Genomic DNA, 23925 nt, shown 5'->3' with positions numbered 1-23925 from the left:
ACCTTCTCTTTAATGTGACAATGAGTATGAAAGATATTGTCTCATTGTTCTCCATCCTCCTTCACTTCGCCATTCAAAGCATACCTACTCCAGTGGCACTGGCAATGATGCTCAACAACAAGCAAAGACCGTTGCACAAGCAAAATGTGCAAGAGAGAGAAAAATAGAAATAAGAGACGGAAAGGGAGAAGGGATACCAATGTAGTGGCATCACATATAGATGGAAGACGCATAGGCAATAGGTAAGATGTGTAGAAGTGATGCATGTGGAAGAAGGATTAGTAAGATGGTGGCGTGGTTTTTGAATGATGGTTAGGAAAGTAGAGGAAACGAGAGAAGTAGAGGAGGGTGGGGGAGCTCCAACAATGTTCACATGAGTAGAAGAAAAAGGTTAATGGGTAAAAGAAAATGACACTAAGCCCCATGGCTAAGTTGAATAGCCCATAAACACACCTCAACATCACAATGCCCATAAACTCATCAACCCTGCAACTAGGAACCACACCTAAGCCATAGCCAATGGCACATGCTTTTGGCAAGCCTATGCATGTCACTAAAGCCTCATCAAGCCATAGACCTCATAAACCACTCGACTACAGGCCAAACTTTCATCTTCTTACAACCACACCTAAGCCATAGCCAATGACACTTGTGTTTGGCCGGCCTTACATGTCACTTGAACCTTCATCAAGCCCACTCAGGCCATTATTGATAATAAGCCTCATGGCCAAGTTGAACAACCACAAATAAACTCTAGCCAATGCCCATAAAGATACAGGGTAAAGGAAATTCCCCTACAATAACATAGAGATGTTGACATCCTCTCAAATTTTGAAGCGCAATTGAACACCAAAATCAATCCATAGAAGTGGAGGAATTCCTCCTCAATTGTACCCTATGTAAAAAAGTTGCCCCGTTGAATTACCCACGCCCAAAAAGTAGCATGTATTGAAGCACCTCTACAAGGGTTCCCTCAACGGTCTACACTCCACTTAACGTCCATCAATTGCTCCTCCAAAAATGAATTGTACTTGGTTGAAAAAACAGAGAGGAGCAACGGCAGCCAAGATGATGAAACCCCACAAGAAGAGTTCAAGAGAGGATAAGCTGATACATCATGACTCCTACTCAATTGCAGAGAAGCACGAAGATCTGCCTTGCCATGATTGATTCGTACCATGTTTTTCACTCCTTCCACACGAGAATCACGGCCACGTCAGCTGCAGCAAATGCTCTTACCAGAAAATCATACTTTTTTTTTTCAGTTATCCTTCAATGTAATGGAGAATAAAATAAAAGAAGTGAATTTTCAGTTTTCCAAAAAAAAAGGACACGAAAATACCAATAAACCAAATTAACATTTCTCTAATGTTGGAAGCCTCCCTGAAATTTGTTGCCGATCATACAAGTTGATGGCAATAGGATGTTCCACTCCCAGGAAAGATGACCCGATCATATGTACTGGTGAATTTCCCACGCATAAATTTACTTCAGACCGGAACCGATATGCCCTTGCTTGTCAAATCATCAAGAATGTCATTAAATGCTTGACATAACCCAGCAATCTGCCCAAAAAAGACAAAAGAATAAGCAAATCTCATAAACACTGATGTCAGCACAACAGGAACCATTAGTGCAAGCTATATTCCTTATGTAATGAGAAATTTCAAGATTCAAGGCAAACGGCAAATGCTTAGAGGTCACTCAAGCAATCAGTACATCACAATAACGAAAATTCATATTCACCTAGAAGAAACTCTATACTTCAATATCTTCCAAGTTAATTCATATCCTTGATGTTCCAGCGGGCTCATAAGACATCATCATTGGGGAAGCACTTCTCAAGGTCTCCATAAATGGAGCAGCGGTGAACTCAGCATAGCTTGACAAAATCCACTTTCACAAGGTGGGGAACACGTTCATCTTAGTCCTTTAAAGTCTCGAGTGTGAGTAGGGCTTCAGCGGTGACACTAGTACATTCAAACTACACCTTTATGTGAGGAACGATGTGCTTATGGAAGACTAAAGGTTGGGTCTCTTCAGATTACCCAATGGTTATGTCGTTGACATTTCAGCATAGATGAGCTACACAACTAGGGCCCTCACCCAAATAGAACTCCTCAGGCAACACAACAGGTATCAGGACCTAAGGTTTCGAAGAGGTCAGTTAGTTCATGATCAACGCATGCACCTTCTGTAGCAGGGGTAGTGTTATGAACCTCAGGCGTCTATTCAGAGGAATCATTATTCATAAACTCTAGCAGATTCAATATCTACAAACAAGAGCATTAGCAGGGTAATGAGATGTTGGACTGTTCAACAAAGAATTAGCCTATGGACAAACAACCAACAGGAAAATTAATGGATGGGTCAATTTTTAAAGGCTCATGAAATAGAAAGGAATCCAGAATAAGAAATTGTCACTTCAGCTTGACCAACTTAGCCGGGGTGATAGTAGAAGGTTTCAGTGAGTTACCTCTCAAATCTGATGATTAGCATAAGCTTGTTGTTCAACAAAGGGGTTAAGAATGAAGAACAGTAGGTTGAACTGCCCATGGGTGACAAGTCAGTAGAAGCAGTGGATCAGGGCTTACCAAACTAAGGAAAATTCATACAGGAAAGAGAAAAGGTGGAATAGAATGAAATCCTCCACAACAAATTGTTGCTTATTGACTTAGTCAGGGTAATAGTAGAAGATTTGAGTGGGTTACCTCCCTCATTTACGAAGATAAGCATAGGTTTGTTGTTCATAGAGGAGGTTGAGAATGAAGAGGTGTAGATTGGCCTGTCCTTGGACCGTGAAGGTGCCCTCCTCCCTTCAAATCTGATCCCCCTGGGGGCGTACTGACATTGGTGTTTGCCTTGCCAAATCCGGCTTGAAGTGACTTGACCTCGTGGCTGAAGTCGCTTAACCTCGAGGCAGTATTGGCTTGACCTCGGGCAGAGTCTTGTTAAGGGTGTTACTTTTGGGGTTGTGTTGACATTGGTGTTTGCCTTGTGGTTTGGTGAAATCATACTAACATTGGTGTTTACCTTGACGGACTCGACTGGAATTGGCTTGACCTCTTGGTTGAAGTGGCTTGACCTCAGGACGCTATTGGCTTAACCTCAGACGGGGTCTTGTTAAGGGTGCTACTTTTGGGGTTGTGTTGGTGGTTGTGTTGACATTGGTGTTTGTCTCGTGGTTTGGTGAAAATCCCATTATTTACTCTAATGGAGCCAGTAAAAACAATTTGAGTGAGCTAAGACTCAACAAGAGATCCTTGAATAAGGCACTTCAAAAGAAGTGAAATAAAAATAGATCACGGCTTTCTGAACTGAGGAAAAATTGTATAAGAAAGAAGTCTAAATCAAAGAAAGAGCTTGCAATGAAGAAGCCCAAATAGAAGAAGATGGAAGGCACGAGAAGGTATATGTAAAAACTCTGTAACGTGGTGACCCCTTTTATAGCCTTGAAAAATTTATGAAAGATGCAAGGATAGGAACCCAAACATCTTCTTGGAAAGAAGTGGAATCAATGAGTTGATTCTCCATTAATGACAAATATCAAGAAATCTTTTCACAGTGAATTCCACATCATTCACATAGAAATCAATGTAAGAGGGGAGTATCTACCATGAGTAAAATTACCAGAGGGCCCACATGACACGGTGATGGAACCATGCACATAACTGTCCCCACAATTACATGTCAACTTCTCATGGAGGAGGCACACATGCTAAGTCCTATAAACAGGGACCAGGGGTCCAGTTTGGTGAGAAACTAATTTCACCGATGGATATTCTCAATCGCAACTAACCAGCTCCAACACTACTGCAGACTCAAAGTCAACTCCACTTCAGACCCAAAGTCATCTCCTCTTCAAGCTGATGAACTTAGTACATCTCAATTGTAGTCTTTCTAGGGGCTTCACACCTTATCTAGCCTTACACTTCAACTAAACTTCAATTAACTAGGATGAACCGCAAATACTTCCAACAATCTGGTAGACCTGGACTATAGTTCAATAAAAATTATATTTCCTTCTCTAATCAGACCTTGTATGAGGCCGGCACTGACACATGTCACTAGGACTATATCTGTTGTAATCATATACCATAACATTAAAAATTTACAGATAACAACAATCTAGAGATCAGTGAACTTGGAAAGGCCAGTTGTGTCCATTATGGTTTTGATAACACAATACGCATGAAAGCTCAAGTCTGGAAAGTAACTATACTATTGATATTAGCATGAAGGTTCTGCAATTGGATTAGCAATTTACAGCCAATACTCACCTGTTGATCCCATTGTTGCAACTCCTCAGTATCATCCTCAAAATGAATGACAGCTTCGACCTGGAATAGAAAACATGGAATTCCATTTTTTTTATAGCAACATTCAAAAATCTGGATAAACAAGAAACCTCATTTGATTTGATTATTCTACAAGTTGGTAGCTAATTCTATATTAGCTTTAGCTATTTGGGGTCACAAAAAATATTTCAGTGGAAAACTTTTTTCTCATTTTCCATTTTTTAGCTTCACGAAAATCATGATCAACAAAAAAATGTGTTTGACCTCCTAAAAACATGATCGAGAGAACTGATCAACGAGAGAACAAACTCTCCCCAATTGTATGCTCCTATTCCACATTAGTAACTCATGGTTGCCCACTTGCCTGCTGAGACAGAGCTGAGATTGAGCCACGTAGCCCATGGAGAGCATCACCCTCCATCACACATTGGGATTATATTGCCCATTGTCCACCATCGCCCGGCAAAAGGGTTGTCGGTCATGCATGATCTATATTTGTGTCAATCTATCACGCAGATCTATCCCACCACCTTTAGTTCCATCATGGCCATCGAATGAGCCAGCTAGCACTTACCATCACCCTTTGAGACCATCACCCCATTGTTGGTCATGCCAAAATCAGGTCAGGCTCGGGAAGTACGAGAGGAATGGAAAATATGTACTTGCATCATGCCAAGCAACAGAAAATAAATTAAATAAATTTTCGTTGTAAACATTTTTGTCCAAAATTACATCTTTTTTCTAAAGAAGATTTTCCAACATAAAATGGGTAGTAGCCATTCTTCTCGAGCTATTCTTATCTGCATCACATCATGCTAATAAATCTCAATGCTACTCCTAATATGCAGCTTATTCATGTGATGTTATGGAGAAAGATTTTCACCTCATCCTCAAATTAAATGATAAAAGAGTCACTTACTTGGTCAATTGATCCCTTCATCCTATCCTCATAGATCATCCTTGCTGCAATCTTTTCAGCCTATCAAAAATAAACAAATATGAGAATTAATTTCCGAAATTAGTCATACTTGTTGCTAACAGGAATTTGGCAACATGCAAGAATGAAGAAGCTAGTAGAAAGAAAACAAGACAAAAGAAAACTCCAAATGTAGAATTTCCTGAAGATTGCACAGCAAAGCCATACAGATCAAGGGGAAAAACAAAAGGTTAAAAAAAAAAAATCAAACATCATATAAAGATGCACACAACTTTACCAAGCCAACAAGGGACAGTGCTGGTTTGGGGCCGAGGATGTAAAGATTAGAGTTTCAATCTCCTCTTAGTGCAAGCATATGCCTTTTTTGAAAAGAATATAATAATTCCCCTAAATCCCATCATGGATCCTTGTCCTGGCATTAACTTCATTTATTAAGCAAACACAGTTTTCATGGCAATGGTTGCGAGAAACAATTTCATCCCTCTTCTTTCTGATGATAAGAATTCAACCCTATAGATGTTAGATTGCTACAAACTTCACGAAAAAAAGAATACTATCCTATAGATCGTAGATTGCTGCAAACTTCAGGAAAAATAAAAATAGCAAAGTATTACAAAGCATCGTCACACTGCAATTTGGCATTAGGTTCAGGTAGTGACTGCTCCATAAAATAATGGGAACACATTATCCAGCGAGGGATATCCAGAAGATAGTGTTCAAAGCGGCCAATGTACTCCAAATTCTTTCACATTAATGCAAGAGCCAAGAAATTCAGTAAGGGAGGAGAATATAATGTCAATATTTTTTTTACATTAGCATATGAAGAAAGCAAAAGAAATAAAAAGATATAGTAAAAGGAAAAAGATTGACTGGTATTTTTTGGTTGGGGTGAAGAGTGGAAGGAAACATATATTAGAAAGAAAATGAAACAAGATATTATAGAAGTCTGCTAGTTGCTCTGACCAACTTAAACCTCAGAAAATTTGACTAGAGGAGAACAGATTGAGATAAATTCAGTCAGGTTGAGAAAAGTGATTGGTTCAATTCAAACAAAATTATTATAGCTTAATTAGAGTGGGTGGAGAGTCTGGTTAGGTCCAGTGGCAACATGCCCATCCAAGAAAGTAGATTGAGATGGAGAATGATTGATGTTGAGATTGTGTCCCATGCGACAAGAAGTTTGAACCTACATATTTGTGAAACAATGTAGCAAGCCTTCAAATATTTCACCTAAAGTCTCCTTCCCATGGGACTTTGATACCCTTTTGCAATCTCGAAGTGAGTGCTTGTCAAATAAAGATTCGCCACGTGGTTAAGTTGTCCAGGTGGATCCAGTTCTCCTTGTACCCATTTCAATGGTTGATTGGGCCTTGCTTGAGCATATATCGGCTTCTCTATGGTTAGGTTAAGAGCTCAAGGAATTTTAATATTCTTTTACTATGTGATTTCTCTCTCCCTAATGTTCTCCAGTTGGGCTCTCACCTACCAGTTGTAGAAACTTCTATTGCCACTTCAGTAAATGCTTATGTTTCTCAGTATTTATTCAAACTTGGTTCAATTTTTTCCCTCTGATCACACTTTCTGCAAGCATCTATCCACATTTTACGTTCCCAATTTTCTCCAGAACTACATTAACTTAAGTCAACCCGCCTTCCAAACCAACTGAATCTAACTCAGTGGGAATGCTTTGTTTAAGTTCCTCTTGTCCTGATAGAACAGTTAGGACCCTTTTAAGGCTGTACATCACAACTAACCTAGGCTAAACAATGAAGCTCAGTAGAGAACAGGACTTATCCAACGCTTGATGCAAAACTTGACAAAAATAAGATAATAGCGAATTTCTAGCTTTAGCACACATCTTCCCCAACTGATAGAGCCTATGTTCCTCCAAGTAGCAAACTATTTTTGAAGGTTCCTAGATGCTTGAATTTGATTTCCACTTCATCAGCTTATAATCTAATTAGTAAATATTTAGAACCTGACTATTGGCTCTTCTCTGTAAATTCATAGCATCATCTCATATTTCTAGATGAATATTATTCTGTAGATAAAAAAAAGTTACTGATAGGATTTTCCAATAAGGATACCGAGTCAGATTCACCTGGGATGTCCGGACATATTGCCCCCAAACTGGATAAGAAGTAAAGGGTATCTCAACTTCCATAAAGAAAGAAGAGAGTTTTTCTTTGTTACACCCATATTGGTTGACACCCACCTAGTGGGACTTATCTTGCACATTGCTCAACATCTCCACAGACGCACTAAGGAAGAACAATACTATGCCAAAAATTCACATTAATTGAATTTTTAAATATTTTTTAGTAATTTCTAAAAAATAAATTCATTCATCTTAAAAAAAAGGGCTCGACAAGACACCTCATTCCATGAACTTGGGTTGGGTCATCCCTTAAAGCTTTTTGGATCATGCCTTGCACGACCCAAATTAGTGCAGACCATGCCCAACCCAATCAACCTCTCAAAAAGCATGTTAGGCCCAATATTAGCACGACCCATTGAAACCTCTATCTACATCTGAGCCCTCAATGGCTCAACCCATTATACCCCATGTTAATGCTTTTAAATTTGCCAAAAAAAACTTCACCAACTAGCAATTACCTTTTAGAAGAAACTTACCGCTTCTAAGCACCCAAAAAAAAAGCAATTTGTATTTTTACCAGTATGACTCTTGAAGCCCAAGGCATAGGCCTTAGAGGAATCAAGTGATGAATCAATCCGAAGTGAAACAAGTTAATATCATCCACCAAGCATCAAATTGTATCAAGTTGCTCACATTTTGATTATAGGTGACTTACAAAATCGCTTTCCTGAGCCCAAAGTTGAAATCTTTTAATCATTACACCTTGGAAAAACTTCAAATTGACTCAAAGATACCTTCAAGCACCATGCTTCCCAACCTTTCCATTTTTACACAGCAACACCTTGAAGCTAATCTCTCAATCAACTAAAAACAATTTTCGCTTCCTTCACGAGCATCTGACTCTACCTTACAAAGGTAGATAAGTGAACAACACCCTACTGCTAGAGAAGGAGAATGCAGCCCAATTGTAAAAGAACGCTAGCTGGTTAAAATGGGCAAACTCATGTTCCAGAGCTACCCACTACACCATGAAAATGAACACTTATCTGGACAGCAGTTGCAGTTAGACTTTTGATAATCAAGTCATGCAGATGAAAAGCCATTAAATCTCTAATTGTTGCCAAGAACTCAACTGAATTGCCATTGAAGCATGTCAAGGAAATAGACAGGGACATCAAACATTACAAGAAGTCCATCTACTTTATGACTGAATTGCTCAATTTCACTAAGAACTCCTTTGACTTTGGATAGTTAGTCTATTTGGACTTATATTGTTAAGGCTTCATGACTTCTAGAGGGTATTGTTCCCCTCAAATACAAGAAGGTTGTCCATGATGAGCAAATTAAAAGGTAGGCTGGTCTACTGGAAAGGACCTTTTCCAAAATAGAAAGTCAAGTTCTTGATAGAACAAGAAAAAAGGAAAGGAAAAAAAAATTCAAGAAATCCCAGGACTGGCTCCTTAATCTGTAAGGACCATTTTGCTTGCAGCTTTTCCTTCCTGCAGATCTATGGATCTATGTATAACGATCTAGAAAACATTCTTACTTTAAATGCTCGGAGTTGTCTTCCTTACAACTCTTTGATGTGTGTGAATCACGCATATGTTTTGATCTTATTCAGCATACATTTATTACATTACATAAGCATATTTTACATAAGCTTCTAGCTTTTGCATTCATTTTATCTTTTTAGTTCGGATGACTGCCCTTTGTGTGTTTTATTGACAGGACATGAAGATCTTAGCATTGGAGCAAGTTTGGAGGTGCAAAGTAAAACAAACAGCATTACAGCATAATCCATGGCCAACCTGTGGTAGCCACGACAGCCGTGGACCATCCAGGAAGTTAGATTGACAGTAAAACATTAGCCGGAGGAAGCAACAAAAACCACGGCCAACCTAATATAGCCACCATGGTCGTGGTCCATTCTGAGAATCGATGAGAAAGCTTCCAACACAATCCACGCCCTGCCCGTGCCACGTTCCACAGTCGTGGATCATTAGGGTTTCAAGATGGCACCTCCCCTTGTTTTTAGGAAATTATGTTAGCCTCCCTTATTTATAGAAAATTCTGTTAGTTGTCCTTTATTTTTAGGAAATTGTATTAGGATTTGTCCTAGTGTTTAGGAAACTCTAACAAGGTTCTGAAACTATAAAAGAGGACAAGGGAAGGAGGCTACAGGAATTGACGGAGGATTAGGGAATCTCCCAATCCAATGACAAAGAATCAAGGAGGAGGCCGCTTCAAGGACATCAAAGGAGTTACGACGTCAATGATTGATATTTCTAACATTATGGAGTATTTTTTTTAATTCTAGGACTATGAAGTAATCCGATTTTAAGTTGACGATTAATGTTTGTGATTTCTCTTTTATTAATGATCTGTTCGATTCTTGATTTAGTTTTAATATGCTTAACTATTGATGTATTAGCATACAATGGCATATATTAGAGATTAGGGGATGAACTGAGAGGTGAACTTTAATTTCGAATCTAGTATACAAATAACCAAATTGTCTATTACTATGCTTAACAAGCAACAAAAATATAAAATTGAAACATGGTTACTATGTTACAGAATTTTCATGCAAGTCCTGCTAGCATTATTTTACATTAGTGATGTGATCAAATCTATCTAAACAGCACACCATAACCAGTTTGGTTGTATGATTATCCAACAATTTATTGCATGATCAATATTTACTAAGAAGTGGATTTAATGTTGTAGGTGAAGCCAGATATTATTTCATTTTCTTATGATTGAAGTATCATGACACCACACTAACAGAAGAAACAAGAGGGTATATGCTATGGACCATACTAACAGAAGAAACAAGAGAATATCTGCTAATGGAAGTGAGGAAAACGAGAAACAAGATACTCGAGAAAACAAGCCCAAAACATTGGCCACGAAAGATAAGTACTAGCAAGATAAGTTCGTCAAATGTTAATAAGCAAAACATTCCTATAAAGTATAAAAGAAGATAAATGTTTATTATGAAATGGAACAAAGCTATCTAACAGCCAAAGGATCTACATCATGAAAATTGAAAGTACTAAATCTACATAGACGCACCTTTTGTGGAGGAATTCCTAATAAAGCTCCTAATTCCTCAAAACTGTTCACGGAAGAAAAAGGACAATTGAAAATTAAACAATGAGAATAAGGACTACAGAATACATGTTCCCTCCTTTTCAAACCTTATATTTGTATATAATTTGCTGGCACTCAGGAGATTGTGCTCAATCATTGCCCGATCTAACACAGTAAAGTTATCTGGTAAAAGGGCTTTCTGGTTGACAAGAAAGACAACATCACCATATCAAGAAACTAGATGAGAAACATGAAAGAAACAAATGATGAGCAAAATATGATTTACCTGATGTGCTTTCAGCTCCTCAGCAAAAGCATCAATTTCTGGTTTCCTCAAAATTCTCTCAAGATTCACCTAAATATAATCACAAGAATGAAACTGTAAATATTGAAATGCTGAGAGAGCATAGCTAATAGTGAGATTCACAAGAAAAAATAGACAAATTACCTTCTGGAGAATGGGATAAATTTTCAGCTTTGAGCACCTCTCATCCTGAAAAGGTAACAGAGAAATTATTTTTACAATAATACCAATACTTTGATCCACAAGAGGCTGCCTTTGTTTAAAGCTTCTACTAAGCTTGTAGAGTATGTTGTCAACATGAAAGGTGAGAAACTCTTTGAATTATATTGCAAAACTTTATTTCTTCTAGAATTCTGATATATAGGAACTTTATTGGATGTATAGTAAAAAATAATCAACAAGATAATCAACTGGGCGAGGCTCCAAGTTCTTGGTTCATTGGTCAAATAAGTGGGTCAATTGGATCAGCCAGTGCAAATCAGTTTACTTATAGACACATTAACTTTTACATATTTATTCTTCACAAAAACAAAACAAGATATTACTAATTGAAATAGTTAAAATTTTAAACAAGTAATTATAAATTTTTTAATAAAATATCAATTGATCATTGCTTTAATGATAATGATAAACAATAGTTCCAAATATATAAAAATTATGAATATGATAAAGAACTAATATTCATGAAATTAAAATTATAATACATTATTTTGAATAATTTTAATACAAATTAAAATTTTAAAATACAAATACTAATTTTAACTTAAATAAAAATGTGAATATTAATTAAATCTACATTTCCCATGAAAAATAAATTTCACATTTATATTAATCAATTAAAACATACATTGATGACTAATTAATCAATTAAAATGACACATTTCTGCATTTTTGAAATGGCAAGTACCAAAATCAATGATTTTATAAAGATAGCATAGCATCATTGCAATTAAATATATTTTTAAATAGAAAAGAGAAATATTATAAAATAACACTAAAATCATTTTCCACAGACAATTAAAAAATTTAAAGAGAAAAATAACATAAATAGCAAAACTATTGAAGTAAACAAAAAATACCTCACTAATTCAACTAGACAACGAAAGTATTAAGTACAATAAATATGGATCATTAATTATCAATTATATAAAATAAACCTAACTCAGATATGCCTTATAAATTTATTGTGGAAAAAGGAGAAATTTGTTGATCTACTTCTTACATAATGGCATTGTTATTATTTGTAGAATATTTTTGCTTCTTTATATGACTACAACTCTTAATTAGCTAATTAGCCTCATAGAAGATCTTTGAGGATATGAGCAGTTATCAGACTCTTTATATATATATATATATATATTGTGAGTTAATATAATTTAATTTCCACCCAAAATAAAACGATTTTGGTAGCATATATTACCATGCCAATACAATTTTGATACTTTTTAAATTGAATTATTAAAAGGGAAGCCCGGTGCACGAAACTCCCTCCAATGCAAGGTCCCAGAGAAGGGTCTATTGTACACAGTCTTATCTTGCTTTGCAAGAGGCTGTTTCGAAATTTGAACTTGTGACCTCTAGATCACACGGCAACAACTTTACCATTGCGCCAACGTTGTTTTTAATTGAATTATTAATAATATGATTAATTTTAATTAGTATAAATTGTATCTTTTAATAAACTTTTTATTAAAATTAGTTGTTTATTTAATAATTAATTACATTACTAATAAAAATTTGGTCTTCTATTTATATTTCTTAATTAATTTGATCAGCTCAGTCTTTAAAATTAAAAATGCTTATAACTAATTAGGTTTTAGTCTTTTTTAACTTTGGTCACTTCTAAATTATATAATTCAGATTTATATTTATAATGTACACTGAGCAATAAGGAAATGAGATATTCCCCACTTGTCTATACATTAGGACATTATTTACTTTTGAATTTTGTTAAGGATGTAATTTTATTTGAAATGAATGTAATGGGTTATATAATTGTGTTTACGATTTATTCCTAAGCATTAGATTAATTAGCCAATTAATAATATAACTAGGTATAAAAAAATAATTACAAAACTTCTAATTATTAACATTTATTGATTTTACCTATTACAAATATAAAATTAATTATATTAGTTACATGATTAATTTGTGATATTCAGATTAATATTAGATAAATCTTTTAAATAATGATATCATCATTAAAAGTGAAATAAATTAGTAATATATATTATATATTTATTTTTGTATAAATATTTAGTCAATTAAATTTAGTGATAAATTAGACAATATCAAAAATTAATAATGAATTAAATTACACAATACCAAAGATTAATGATGTTACATGCTATAAACAGCAAAATAAATTAGATTACTTGCTTCGCTTAGTATTAATATTTATTAATCTTAGTTGATATAAACTATAACAAATAATTAGATTATTTACATGATTAATTAGTAATTTTCATATTTTTATATTTGATTAATATTTTACCTAATGCATCATCTCCTAATATGGAAATAAATCTAAATATTAATCCTATTGAATAGTCATTTATTTGCTTAATAAGAGAAATAATATCATCAACTATATAGTTATTTAGCAACAACAATATTCAATTACAATTGCATTAATAATCTAACAAATTAGATTATTGATTAATCAATCTAATAATCTGATTTTTTATTTAATTTTTGCTAACAATTTTTTTTTGCTTGAAATTCAAGATACTGATATTGAATGAAAAATAAGATGCATCATTCCAAGATTATGATCTTTCTTATCTGGTATATTAAAGAATTTAATTTTTTTTATTTTGGGCTTACTGGTATGACTTTTGGGGTTATATGTCGCATGCTACCAGTGAATCACTTATAAAAACAATATTTGAACCACTGGAAAGCACTAAACATGAAAATGACTATCAATATCTCTATGAACTATCAACAAAACAAGATATTTAATACATAATCAGCTGATTTTCAGAAATGGAGAAAAAAATACATGGAAAACAAATTAGTCAACCAATAACTGTGGCAAGGTAATGTGCGGTGATGTAAATTTAATATAGGTGCCTGTATACCTTGTACAGGGTAGCAAGAACACGGGATCGCTGAGGTCCAGCAGCAGCCAATATTGTGCACGTCACAGCAGCGCTAAGAGCTTGTTCCAGTGCATCCTCATCGATCTCCCTGTGCTCCAAAAAATTAACAACTCAACACCCCATGAAATATCAAATATGTGCAATAAAAAAAACAAGAATGGAAAAAAAATGATGAGACTTCAGATCATGAAACTTGAAACAACTTCTACCATTTCAAACCCTTGAATAAAATAGGCCTTGTTCACCTCTATTGTATGCTAGGTTTCATGAGAGCAACACACCAGGTGAACCGTCCGTATTTATATAATGCCACTATCTTTCCAGAAGAATTCAATTATACATGCAGAAAGAACAGTTATATCATTGAAACAAAGTGCTCATTACTCCAGTAAACCTTCCTCTTAGAAATTGAATGGAAATCATAAATATTAAAATTGCTAAGAACTAAGACAACAAGTTAACAGGTAGAATAGCTCTGATAATTAGGAGATACAAATTAATATGAAAAGCAAATAATAACATAAAGTATAAAACAGGAAGCCCGTATATCATAGTTTCAAAGTAGCTGATGCCTGTAAATCAGCTGAAAAAAAAAGAGACAAAAATGATACCTACTAATTTGACAGTAAATGCAATTTTCTACTGCAAAAATTTCAATCTACAATATTACAATTAAACTTACTCATCACCAATTTGCCGTTTCTCAATCTGGGAAATATCATAATAGCGAAGTGCAGCTTCCAAAAACTTTCTCTTCAAATCCAGTATCCTAGCATAACAAACCTTTCAATCAAAAAAATACATAAATTTGTTAGAATTAACCATCAGATATCCAGTGGATGAATAAGGGGGGAAAACTATTCATACTTGGTTTACCTTGTACTGTAAGTTCAGCACTTCATGCTGACTATTGCTGACTAGGAAAGAAGCTTTGTTAATAAAAGCCTCAGCATTAACAGCATCATCATCCTAAAACATTTCATCAGAATTAAACAATATATAAATATTCCATGGCAAAAATCAGAGGAGCACCCATCTTTTTCTACAAGATGCCGTTTTTTATTTATCATCAGAAGGTGCCCCTGCTACAATGTCATGCCAAAAACACCAAATGTTGGTTCATTGAGTCATTATTTGGATAACCCGATTCAGCATGATCTACAGTTAGATCACATTGAAATTTGTCCCTGACCGTTCATCTTTCATCCCACTAATGCGATTGCTTTTCTATCAACTCCTCCATCGATGAACCCCGAAAGGCAACTCTGCAATGCACTGTCGACCTCCTACTCCTTCGTCAGCTCACCCATCGAAGGGTGACTCTATGATTCAACAATGCATTCACTTCCACAACACCCACTCAATCCTAGCTTGTGCCTTCACAGTCGTCCACCCCAACCTTCCACCTCCTCTTCCCCTCTCCCACACGCCACACTCTAATTGATGCACCACCAAACCCCAGGCTCAACGAGGCACCGGCTCCTTCATTGACTAACACAATAAAGCATTGGTTACTCAGCACTGTCCACCACCTTCCCTCTGCCTTTGTTGTCCATCTTCCTCTGAGCACAATAAACATAATCGGCATAGGGCATTAGTTAATATCGTCACCATAATGATCTTGTGATTCTACTAACATTGATTATCTTCAATAGTTGAATCTGATTAGTTTTCTTAAATCTATCCAATTATTAGTTTTGACATAATGAACTAGGTTTAATTGTGGCTCTATGCATGACTACTAGTGACTACTAAGTTATTGCATAAGAGACATGCATCTAAGCCTCCACAATTAGGTGAAGTATCGCACTCAGTAAGCACTCGATAATTGTGTAGGAAGCTTTTGCATTGTTTTTTTTTAACTATTTTTTAATAATTATAGTTGAACAAGAATCATTCAATGATACATCAAGCGGTTCGACACATTCTCAAATTTCATACCACATGTGAGGAACTAGCTTCCTAGATCATGTGAGAGTTTCTCAGCCTTTCTACTAGAGTTCAGCAAAACATACTATTGCAATCTACAAGGCTTCAAGAATGTCATATTATTGTTTTGAGAGCTCTTTTGGTAATTTTGTTGAATTACCTAATATCTCATTTTCTCGATCTATTGTAATGATATAAAAAACTACATGAAATGATTGATAAGGTAACCGTGACGTAGTTATATAAAATATCAATTATATTTGCTCAAAAGTTATATAACTATTCGAATATAATATCATGCAACAAGAACTATAAATAAATCCTCAAAATTGAGATAAAACCAACGGGAAGTTACTTCTCAATTAGTGAGCTTGTTGTAAGGTAAGTAGGTAACACCTTAGTTTTAATTGTAAATAAGAAATTATTCCTTATATGCCATTAACACTCTAGCTAGGTCATATATGAAGTTATATTGTTGAAATTTGTTCTAAATTAGCTTTTATTAGTGTCACATTGATGTATATATTTCTTCCTATAACATAGATTTGATATACCAACAATTTGGAGACATGTCTATTTTCATTAGGCCAAAGAAATTATTCTAATTTTGCTCTGAGTTTCATGCACAAAGCCATATTTAGATGAGTTGTAAGTACAAACAGTGTTTCTGCCATTTTCATTTATTTACTCTGATTACTTGATATATAACATTAACCTTATCAATAGTCCAATTTGTTGTTGACTACAACTTCTAAGCAACTCTCTCTCTTGCATGATGGGATTGATAATTTATCCAACGGCCAAGGCCAGAAATAGACCTTCAAAACCAATAGATGCCCACTACGGGAAGCATTGTGAGTATTCTTATCATTGGCAATATTTGATCTTTGAAATTGTTCGAGGACAACAAACTTACATTATCTAACTTCATAGGGTTGATTGATGACACTAAGTATGGAATGATCTTGGATTATGTAGTATGTAATATTATTGTTTCAATTTGTTATTTCAATGTGAACTGTAAGAAATTTGAATATGAATAAGTTTATTGTAAAAGTTCCAATGTGGATGTATGTGTAAATTGGACAGATTGGATCAAACTGATTTTGATTTAAGTGTTGCATTTGCTTTTAAGGTATAATGTATACTTTGCTAGGTGCATGTGTATCTTTGCAAATTATTGTAATTATGTAACTTTTTCACTATGCCTCTATATATGTTGTTATTTTTTATTTTCTAGTGGAACTGGACAGGACACTTAATAAATATGTTGCTATTTTTTTATTTTCTAGAGGAACCGGACGCTTAATAAATATCAGTTCTTTTAGTCTATTGCAGTTAAGGTGTGGCATTTGATTTTAATGTGGGCTTAAGGCAGAGTATTGACAAAATTTAACGAATAAGAAATTGGATAGGTTCACCAACACTGTCAAGTTTGCAAAATATGATTGTTTTTGGCCTATTTGATATGTTTGAAGTTGTTATATTTACTAATCCCATGCATATGAAGGGTGCAATATTGACAATATTTAATAAATATATTTTTCTTATGGAACTGAACGGTTGCACCAAATCTACACATTTCCAGTTTTTAGTTATTAGGCTAATCTTTACAAATAACATTGAGTCGTTTAATACCATTAAACTGTTATTTTATATGATAATTTGCAAATAACATCGACTTGTTCATATGATGTGTAAAAACTTGAAGCAAACTCCATACAAGAGTCCAAATTATGCACAAAATAAAATTGTTCATGTGGCATCCCACAAAAATGACAATTATGCCCGAAACAAGTGCACCTAGAACATCTTTTCTAAATTTTCCCAGTGTCCTATACGCATCTTTTTAATCTTTATGGTCGTATGCAACGCATAAGTCAAGAAAATATTGGGATGCATACAACCAATAGCACACATGGTATGTTAATATAGGAACCTATGAACAGGGGTTGAGTGATCCTACTATGCATCTTCATACAACATTTCATCATCCTCGACAGGTACATAGACCATTTCATCATCCTCATCCTCATCCACAATTTCACCAGTCATTTATTCATCGCCTTAATATGCATTGTAAAGGTGAAATGAACAAGTTTGAATTTGTCCTTAATGTATCTCATTTTCTTGTGGTTAACTAACCATTTCTATCATTGTAGCTTGCTTAGACAATGAACAAAAGAAACTATCTTGCTTAATTATCAAGATATGATAAATTTTTTGCATCATTTGTTGACTCTCTCAAACAGAGAGGGCAACAATAACACTTTCTAGATAACGATATATTGTAATTGTAATTCATAGAAAAATTAAAATCAAGACTATTTCACAAAAATTGTTCCATTTATTTGTCCATCCAAACTATTCCTGTTTGTTTATATCCATCCTAACAAAATGTAACAAATTAATTTCATTTTAAACCAATACACACAAAACATGTATACTACGATGAAATAATTCAAATATGAGAATTTCAGTCATATTAGAGTTTTATTTAAGAGAAGCATAATAAAATCAAACTATACAGTTTTATCAAATTATGTAGTGCATCATTGTTCAACTTTAATTTGTCCAATTTCTATAATCACCATATGCTTTGGGGAGAAGAAAAAATATTTACATACACTATAATAAGATAATGCTAGCATGAGAATCAATGAAAGTTTGAACTATAATTGTAAGCAAAATCATAATCTAGATAACTTCACCAAAAGGGTACAATTTCATTCTGGATTATTGAACACATATACTGTCATGAGAGAAAGCTGATATGAGTCATATGACAATTAAAACTATATGAGCAAAGTAGTTTCATCAAAATTATTTGATTTCATTCTATAGCTAATATGACTATTCTTGGGAGAAATGTTTATTGTGTATATATACTATCGTGAGAGAATGCTAGAACAAGGATTTACAAATATTTGAACTGTAATTATAAATAAAATTATAAAATTAGACAATTTCAACAAATATTTTTAGCTATGTATTGACCAATTTTCATAATGGCCATTATAGCATGCTTTAAGGAGAAATGATTATTGAGCACATATAACATCATGAAATGCTAGCATGAGCTATAACCAAGGTTTAAAATATCGAGCCGTGCGGAGGTTTTGATTCTGGACCAGAACGATACAGTCTCATACTGTAACATACCATGCCGGTATAATTACAGTATTTTTAAAATATAAAATATATTAACTACAATAAAAAATTTAATCTAAATATTTAAAAATAAAAAATAAAATATTTTTTAAAAAACAATAGGATAATTTTTTACGAGACTTTAATTAAGTCTATTTAAATTATCCCCAACTATAATTAGAAGTTGATTATTAAAACTTAATCAAAACCTAAGTTTAAAAAGAAATAAAACCTTGACTGGGCAGCACGATCGGGGGCACGCACGGCCTGCACGATGCGTCGGAGGCGTCGCCAAACCCGAGAGATTCCTCCAGACGATATCCCGACCGGAACACCGGTGCCAGTGCCAATCCGCTAGCGGAACGAAATTTTTCGCCGGAATCGTACGATACGACTCGAGATTTCAATCTTTGGCTATAACTATAAAAGTTTGAGCTATAATTATGAGTAAATTTAGAAATTTGAACAATTTCACCAAACATGTTAATTTCATACTGACGATACAACAAAGTTAGACATTTTCGGTGAAACTAACAAGTTCTATTTTATAAATTGTCACAATGGCCAATATTAATCTATTTTGATAAAATAATATATATCAAAAATCCTACGGAAACAAAACTATTGAGAGTGATTCTATCCAATTTCCAAAAGACAATACGAATTCAACTTACATAAGCTTTTAAAGTTTCAATCCTCCATCACATCTTTAACGCACCTTAATAATTCCTTTATCTTCTCTCAATGAATATCCTTCATGATAGAACATGAAAATAAATGCAAGCTTGTTTTTGGCATTGAACTGAGTTGCTTAGCAAATTAATGGTCAAAAAATTAAGTCTGTTTTTGGCATGACACAGTAAAAGAGGAGCTCTTTTGATAATAAATCAAAAAGGAGCACCCCTTTGATGTTTTAGTGAGAAATCATAAATAGAGTAATGACACCAACAAACCTCAAGATAAAGGCGAGCAATTTGGACACATTTTGAGAGCTTATAGGTATCATCAAGCATCCTGATAGTTTCAAGCATAATGATGTGATCATAAATTAGCCTACAAGACAAATAAATATTTGGAGTAAAAAATGGATTTACCTAATTCCAGAATCCAGATCAATCCCACTCAACATTTGTGCTGCTTTGGACCACTGTTGTTCAGACTCGTAGAGTTCAGCCAATTTCTCTCTGATGATCAACACCTAAGCATGATTCAAAAGTAGACAAAAGCTCTAAGACAACTTCAGTTCATTATCCAAGGTATAAAGAGAATTTCATACAAACAATGATATTCCAAAAACTAGGATTACATGAAGAAAAGAAATATGAACTACTCAAATACAGGACAAATTAACTAAATAGGTATGCACAAAAGATAACATATCATTAAAAAAAAATCATAACTTGTGTCTTCTAACAAAATAATTGGAGTCATGTATTCAAATTCAGATAAATTTAAAAAGGTTCGACTAAGATATTTGTAAATGACTTGATAAGCAAAAAATATGAACCAAAGTTATGCCTAAAAACCAATCTTTGGTCAATGTAATTAAATTGCATTAAGAATGTTTAAGTCGTTAGTTTTTTCCATATTTACAGGTAAAATGTTTTTGTTAACCCTCACCCCCTCCCAAAAAAAACAAAACACCGCAAACACCAACAAGAATCAACCAGTCCATTATGATTTTTTTTTCAATTAAGTTTTTCCCCACTTCACAAGTAAAATATTTTCTTCCCCCACACCACCAACCAAACCCGTGTTTTCTTCTCCGTTTTAACCATTGTCTTGTAAAGAATTACTGTTTATCTTTAGTATCTTCCCTCTTAATTAATATTAAAAATCATAATATTACTTTGCGCCCCCCGCCCTCAAATCCTGCCCACCACTGGTATTAAAGAATATTTTTTATGCAAATATGTCGTTTTAATGAAAATCTGTTGCAAAGATATTTCTGAAGAGATCCCATCTTCTTAGAACTTTATGTTAGAAACTCTGATGCTAGATGCATCACACACCACTTAAAAAGCTTTGGAAAAATCTGATAATCGAAGAATTAGTGCTTTAATCACGTGTTGGTTCAAGCAGACTGGTCTCTCTTTATACAATCAGTTATAGGGGCCATAATAGTACTGAAATCTTTTGTGAATTGCCTACAAAATGTTGCTAGGCCATGAAAACTTCTTACTTCTTGTAGTGTCCTAGGCAACGGGCACTCTTGGATTGCTTTTACCTTGTCATGATTTGCTTCTATCCTCTGGATGACACCACAAAACCCAAGAATACTACAGAGAAAGTCATAAAGGATTATTTCTTTAAATTTATGTAGAGCTTCACGAAGACCTCTCCTTCTCATAATTTATTACAAACATATAAGATGATACCCACGTGTCAAATCAATTTTTGAAAAGATACAAGAACCAGCCAACATATCATCAAGGCAGCGGAGAATTGGATGGTTATCTTATTGATTGCAAGACTATCAGCACGTGCCTTCTACAATCTTTCTTTGGTGTCAACAATGCAGGGACAGCATATAGGCTTAGACTTTCACGAATTAAATCCTTGGACAGCAGTTCATCCACTTACCTTTTAAATTTTGCGTGACCACTTGGATTCATCCAATAGGATGGTAGATTGGGTAATTGTGAAGCGGTATTAAATCAATAGCATGCACAATTTTACACATTGGTGAAAGCTCACCGGATAATTTACACATTTCTAGAGGAACTGAGGAAACTTTGGTAGTAGTTACTTCTTTGATTATAAGACTATATATAGAAATTTTTCGTTGCTCTACTACTGAAAATTTTTCTTAGTTAAACTGTAAAGAGAATTTGCACTATTAGCAGCATTTTTTTCCTTCTCTATTTCTTTATTTTGCAATGATTTCAATAATACTTTCTTATTATTACCCATGAAAGTATGTGTTCTCCTTGCCACAATGGTACACATCTCGATCATATAGCTAAGCTCTTCCAAGATGTCACACTAAATAAAGTCACCATAATTTTCATAAGAAAGAGAAACAAGGCAGCATTGTGTTACCGAAATAGACGTATTATCTATTCATAAGAATTCATAAGTGCTCATGTAGAAAATATAAAGACTCATCAAGATTCACATAAGAAATATAAAGGACGCATAAAGACTCATAATTGACACTTCAATTTTCCAAGCATTAGAAGTTAAAACACATTGAAATTGTAGGAAATTTATAGCTGACTTTTAATTTTCAAACTTTGACTTCAAACCTTTAGAACTGTTGGACTTTATATCATTTCCCAAATAGGCTCATCATTTTCCAAAGTATGCCAAATCAAAAGTTGGGCATTGGAATCTTTATTTTGGCATTTATAAACTTTCAATGGAGTTTGTCACTTGTCTCCATCAAACTACAAAAAGGTTCACCAGACTTCAACTAGATTCAGATCAGGGCTCATTTAATCAGTAGGGTAGAAATGTACTCTCAACCATGGTTTTCATCCTGAACCAATCAAATTCGGTTTGATATTTCCAGATTAGCAATGAAGTGCATGGATCTAATATACCATTTCATCTAACAAAATTATTTTCAAACTAATACAGTTTGATCTGAATATTAATAGAAAGAAAGGAAGAGACAATATTCATGACGACAGCCACTAAAGTTAGGAGTAGCACTAGTAGATGGTGATGATGAATAAACAAAAACTAGTACTAGTACTAGTAGTTGTTGATGATAAACGAATTCTAGAGGATAGATAGATCCTTTTAATAAAATATGTTCTGAATTAATTAGGTAAATAGCTAAAAAAACACTTAAATTCATTGCTCTCTAATAGGCAACAGTGACAAGATGTTATGTACCCGTGCAAGAGACTGAGTCCAGGCTGGGAGTTAGTTGTGTGATTCTCTTTCTCCCTCCGAAAGCCACCTTCTATAGGGAGGAAGTGGTTAAACCAAGAAAAAAAGGAAGAGTCGGTGGCAGACAGTGGTGTGGCGGTGGAGCAACATCGAAGATTAATCATGGCAGAGAGAAAGCATGAGAGAGAGGACGAGTGAGAGAGAAAGCATGAGGGGAAGAGAATGTTTTATTACTTCTTTGATGCCATTGCAAAGTGTCATTTCTCTCCTTTTATAGACTCTCAATTTCAGTGATATAATAACTTAATCTACCTATTAACAAATTCGAAGTTTATATAATATCTTTGATGCCGAACATTTCTCTCAACTAGAGCATGTTCCACGTCTCTCCTTTCAATTCCAGTCTAGACTAATTCCAAATTATTTGGTTTATAACAAAAGGAACCACAATAAAATCGAAAAACCATCAGCCACTTATTTTCCTAATCATATCAAACAATCAAATCATCTAAGTGCAGAATCGAAGATGAGGAGTCTTGACATAATACCTGTTCCTCGAAAGACACAACCCTCGGCTGAATCTGAGCTAGAGCATAATGAGCGATCTCCTTCTGGATGTCTGCCTCTAGCCTTCCCAACTCCTGAGCAAAGGTCTGGAGCAATTGCCTGGAGACCACCAGCGGAACCTCGTCCGACACCACTAACGGGTGGAGGGAAAATCCCCGAAACCGATCAAACATTGCAGAGCAAGGGTAAGTAAAAGGAGTACTTAGCTACAAGGCATTACTATGATCGATGAAACGCTTGGCTTGTGAGACGTCGTTGGAAGAGGACAGAACTGATGCAAGAATGAGCTTGTACTGTTCGATCTTTTGCCTTTGGTCCGCAATGGAAGCGGCGGTGGCGAGGGCGCTCTCCATTATCGCTCCTTTTCGAGTTCGTCTCGACCTGAGCGTAGGATGCACCGTCTCACGGGCAGGCCTCCGTGGAAGTTAGGGTTTCGTTGTTTCAACTCGACTTCGAGTGCTTCGCGTTCTTGGAACTGCAAGCAGCAAACTTTTATGGGCAAAAATAAATAAATTAATATATATATATATATATATATATCTTTATTTTAATATTATTACAATATGCGTGCAATAAATGTCAATGTTATCTAAATCAAATCACAT

At 34.6% G+C, this 23925-nt stretch overlaps 1 protein-coding gene across 1 annotated transcript; it reads right to left on the bottom strand.

Moving 5' to 3' along the window:
* Positions 1-1103: 1103 nt before the first annotated feature.
* On the bottom strand, positions 1104-23771 carry LOC141820599 (COP9 signalosome complex subunit 4). Its single transcript, XM_074707938.1, has 14 exons — positions 23541-23771; positions 23302-23453; positions 20008-20111; positions 19867-19927; positions 14711-14803; positions 14517-14617; positions 13814-13922; positions 10875-10919; positions 10713-10781; positions 10534-10625; positions 10409-10451; positions 5218-5277; positions 4281-4340; positions 1104-1565 (listed from the first exon to the last, which is right to left on the bottom strand). The coding sequence occupies exons 1-14, from the start codon at positions 23671-23673 to the stop codon at positions 1491-1493; spliced, it is 1197 nt and encodes a 398-aa protein (XP_074564039.1). The 5' UTR covers positions 23674-23771; the 3' UTR covers positions 1104-1490.
* Positions 23772-23925: the final 154 nt, after the last annotated feature.

The sequence above is a fragment of the Curcuma longa genome, unplaced genomic scaffold (assembly GCF_044706935.1).
Source record: "Curcuma longa cultivar G26 ecotype Majalengka, Jawa Barat unplaced genomic scaffold, ITB_CL_G26_1.1 utg509_np1212_2302976_RagTag, whole genome shotgun sequence".
NCBI classification, from domain to species: Eukaryota; Viridiplantae; Streptophyta; class Magnoliopsida; order Zingiberales; family Zingiberaceae; genus Curcuma; species Curcuma longa.
The sequence above is the reverse complement of the archived record's forward strand: the minus strand, read 5'-3'. Positions and strand labels throughout refer to the sequence as shown.

What these genes read in the sequence shown, in the direction of transcription:
- LOC141820599 (XM_074707938.1), bottom strand. Translation starts at nt 23,673, where the DNA reads ATGGAGAGCGCCCTCGCCACCGCCGCTTCCATTGCGGACCAAAGGCAA. An exon ending in TGCTGAACTTACAGTACAAG is followed by an intron (nt 14,618 to 14,710) that starts GTAAACCAAGTA and finishes TTTGATTGAAAG; the next exon opens with GTTTGTTATGCTAGGATACT. An exon ending in TTTATCCCATTCTCCAGAAG is followed by an intron (nt 10,782 to 10,874) that starts GTAATTTGTCTA and finishes GATTATATTTAG; the next exon opens with GTGAATCTTGAGAGAATTTT.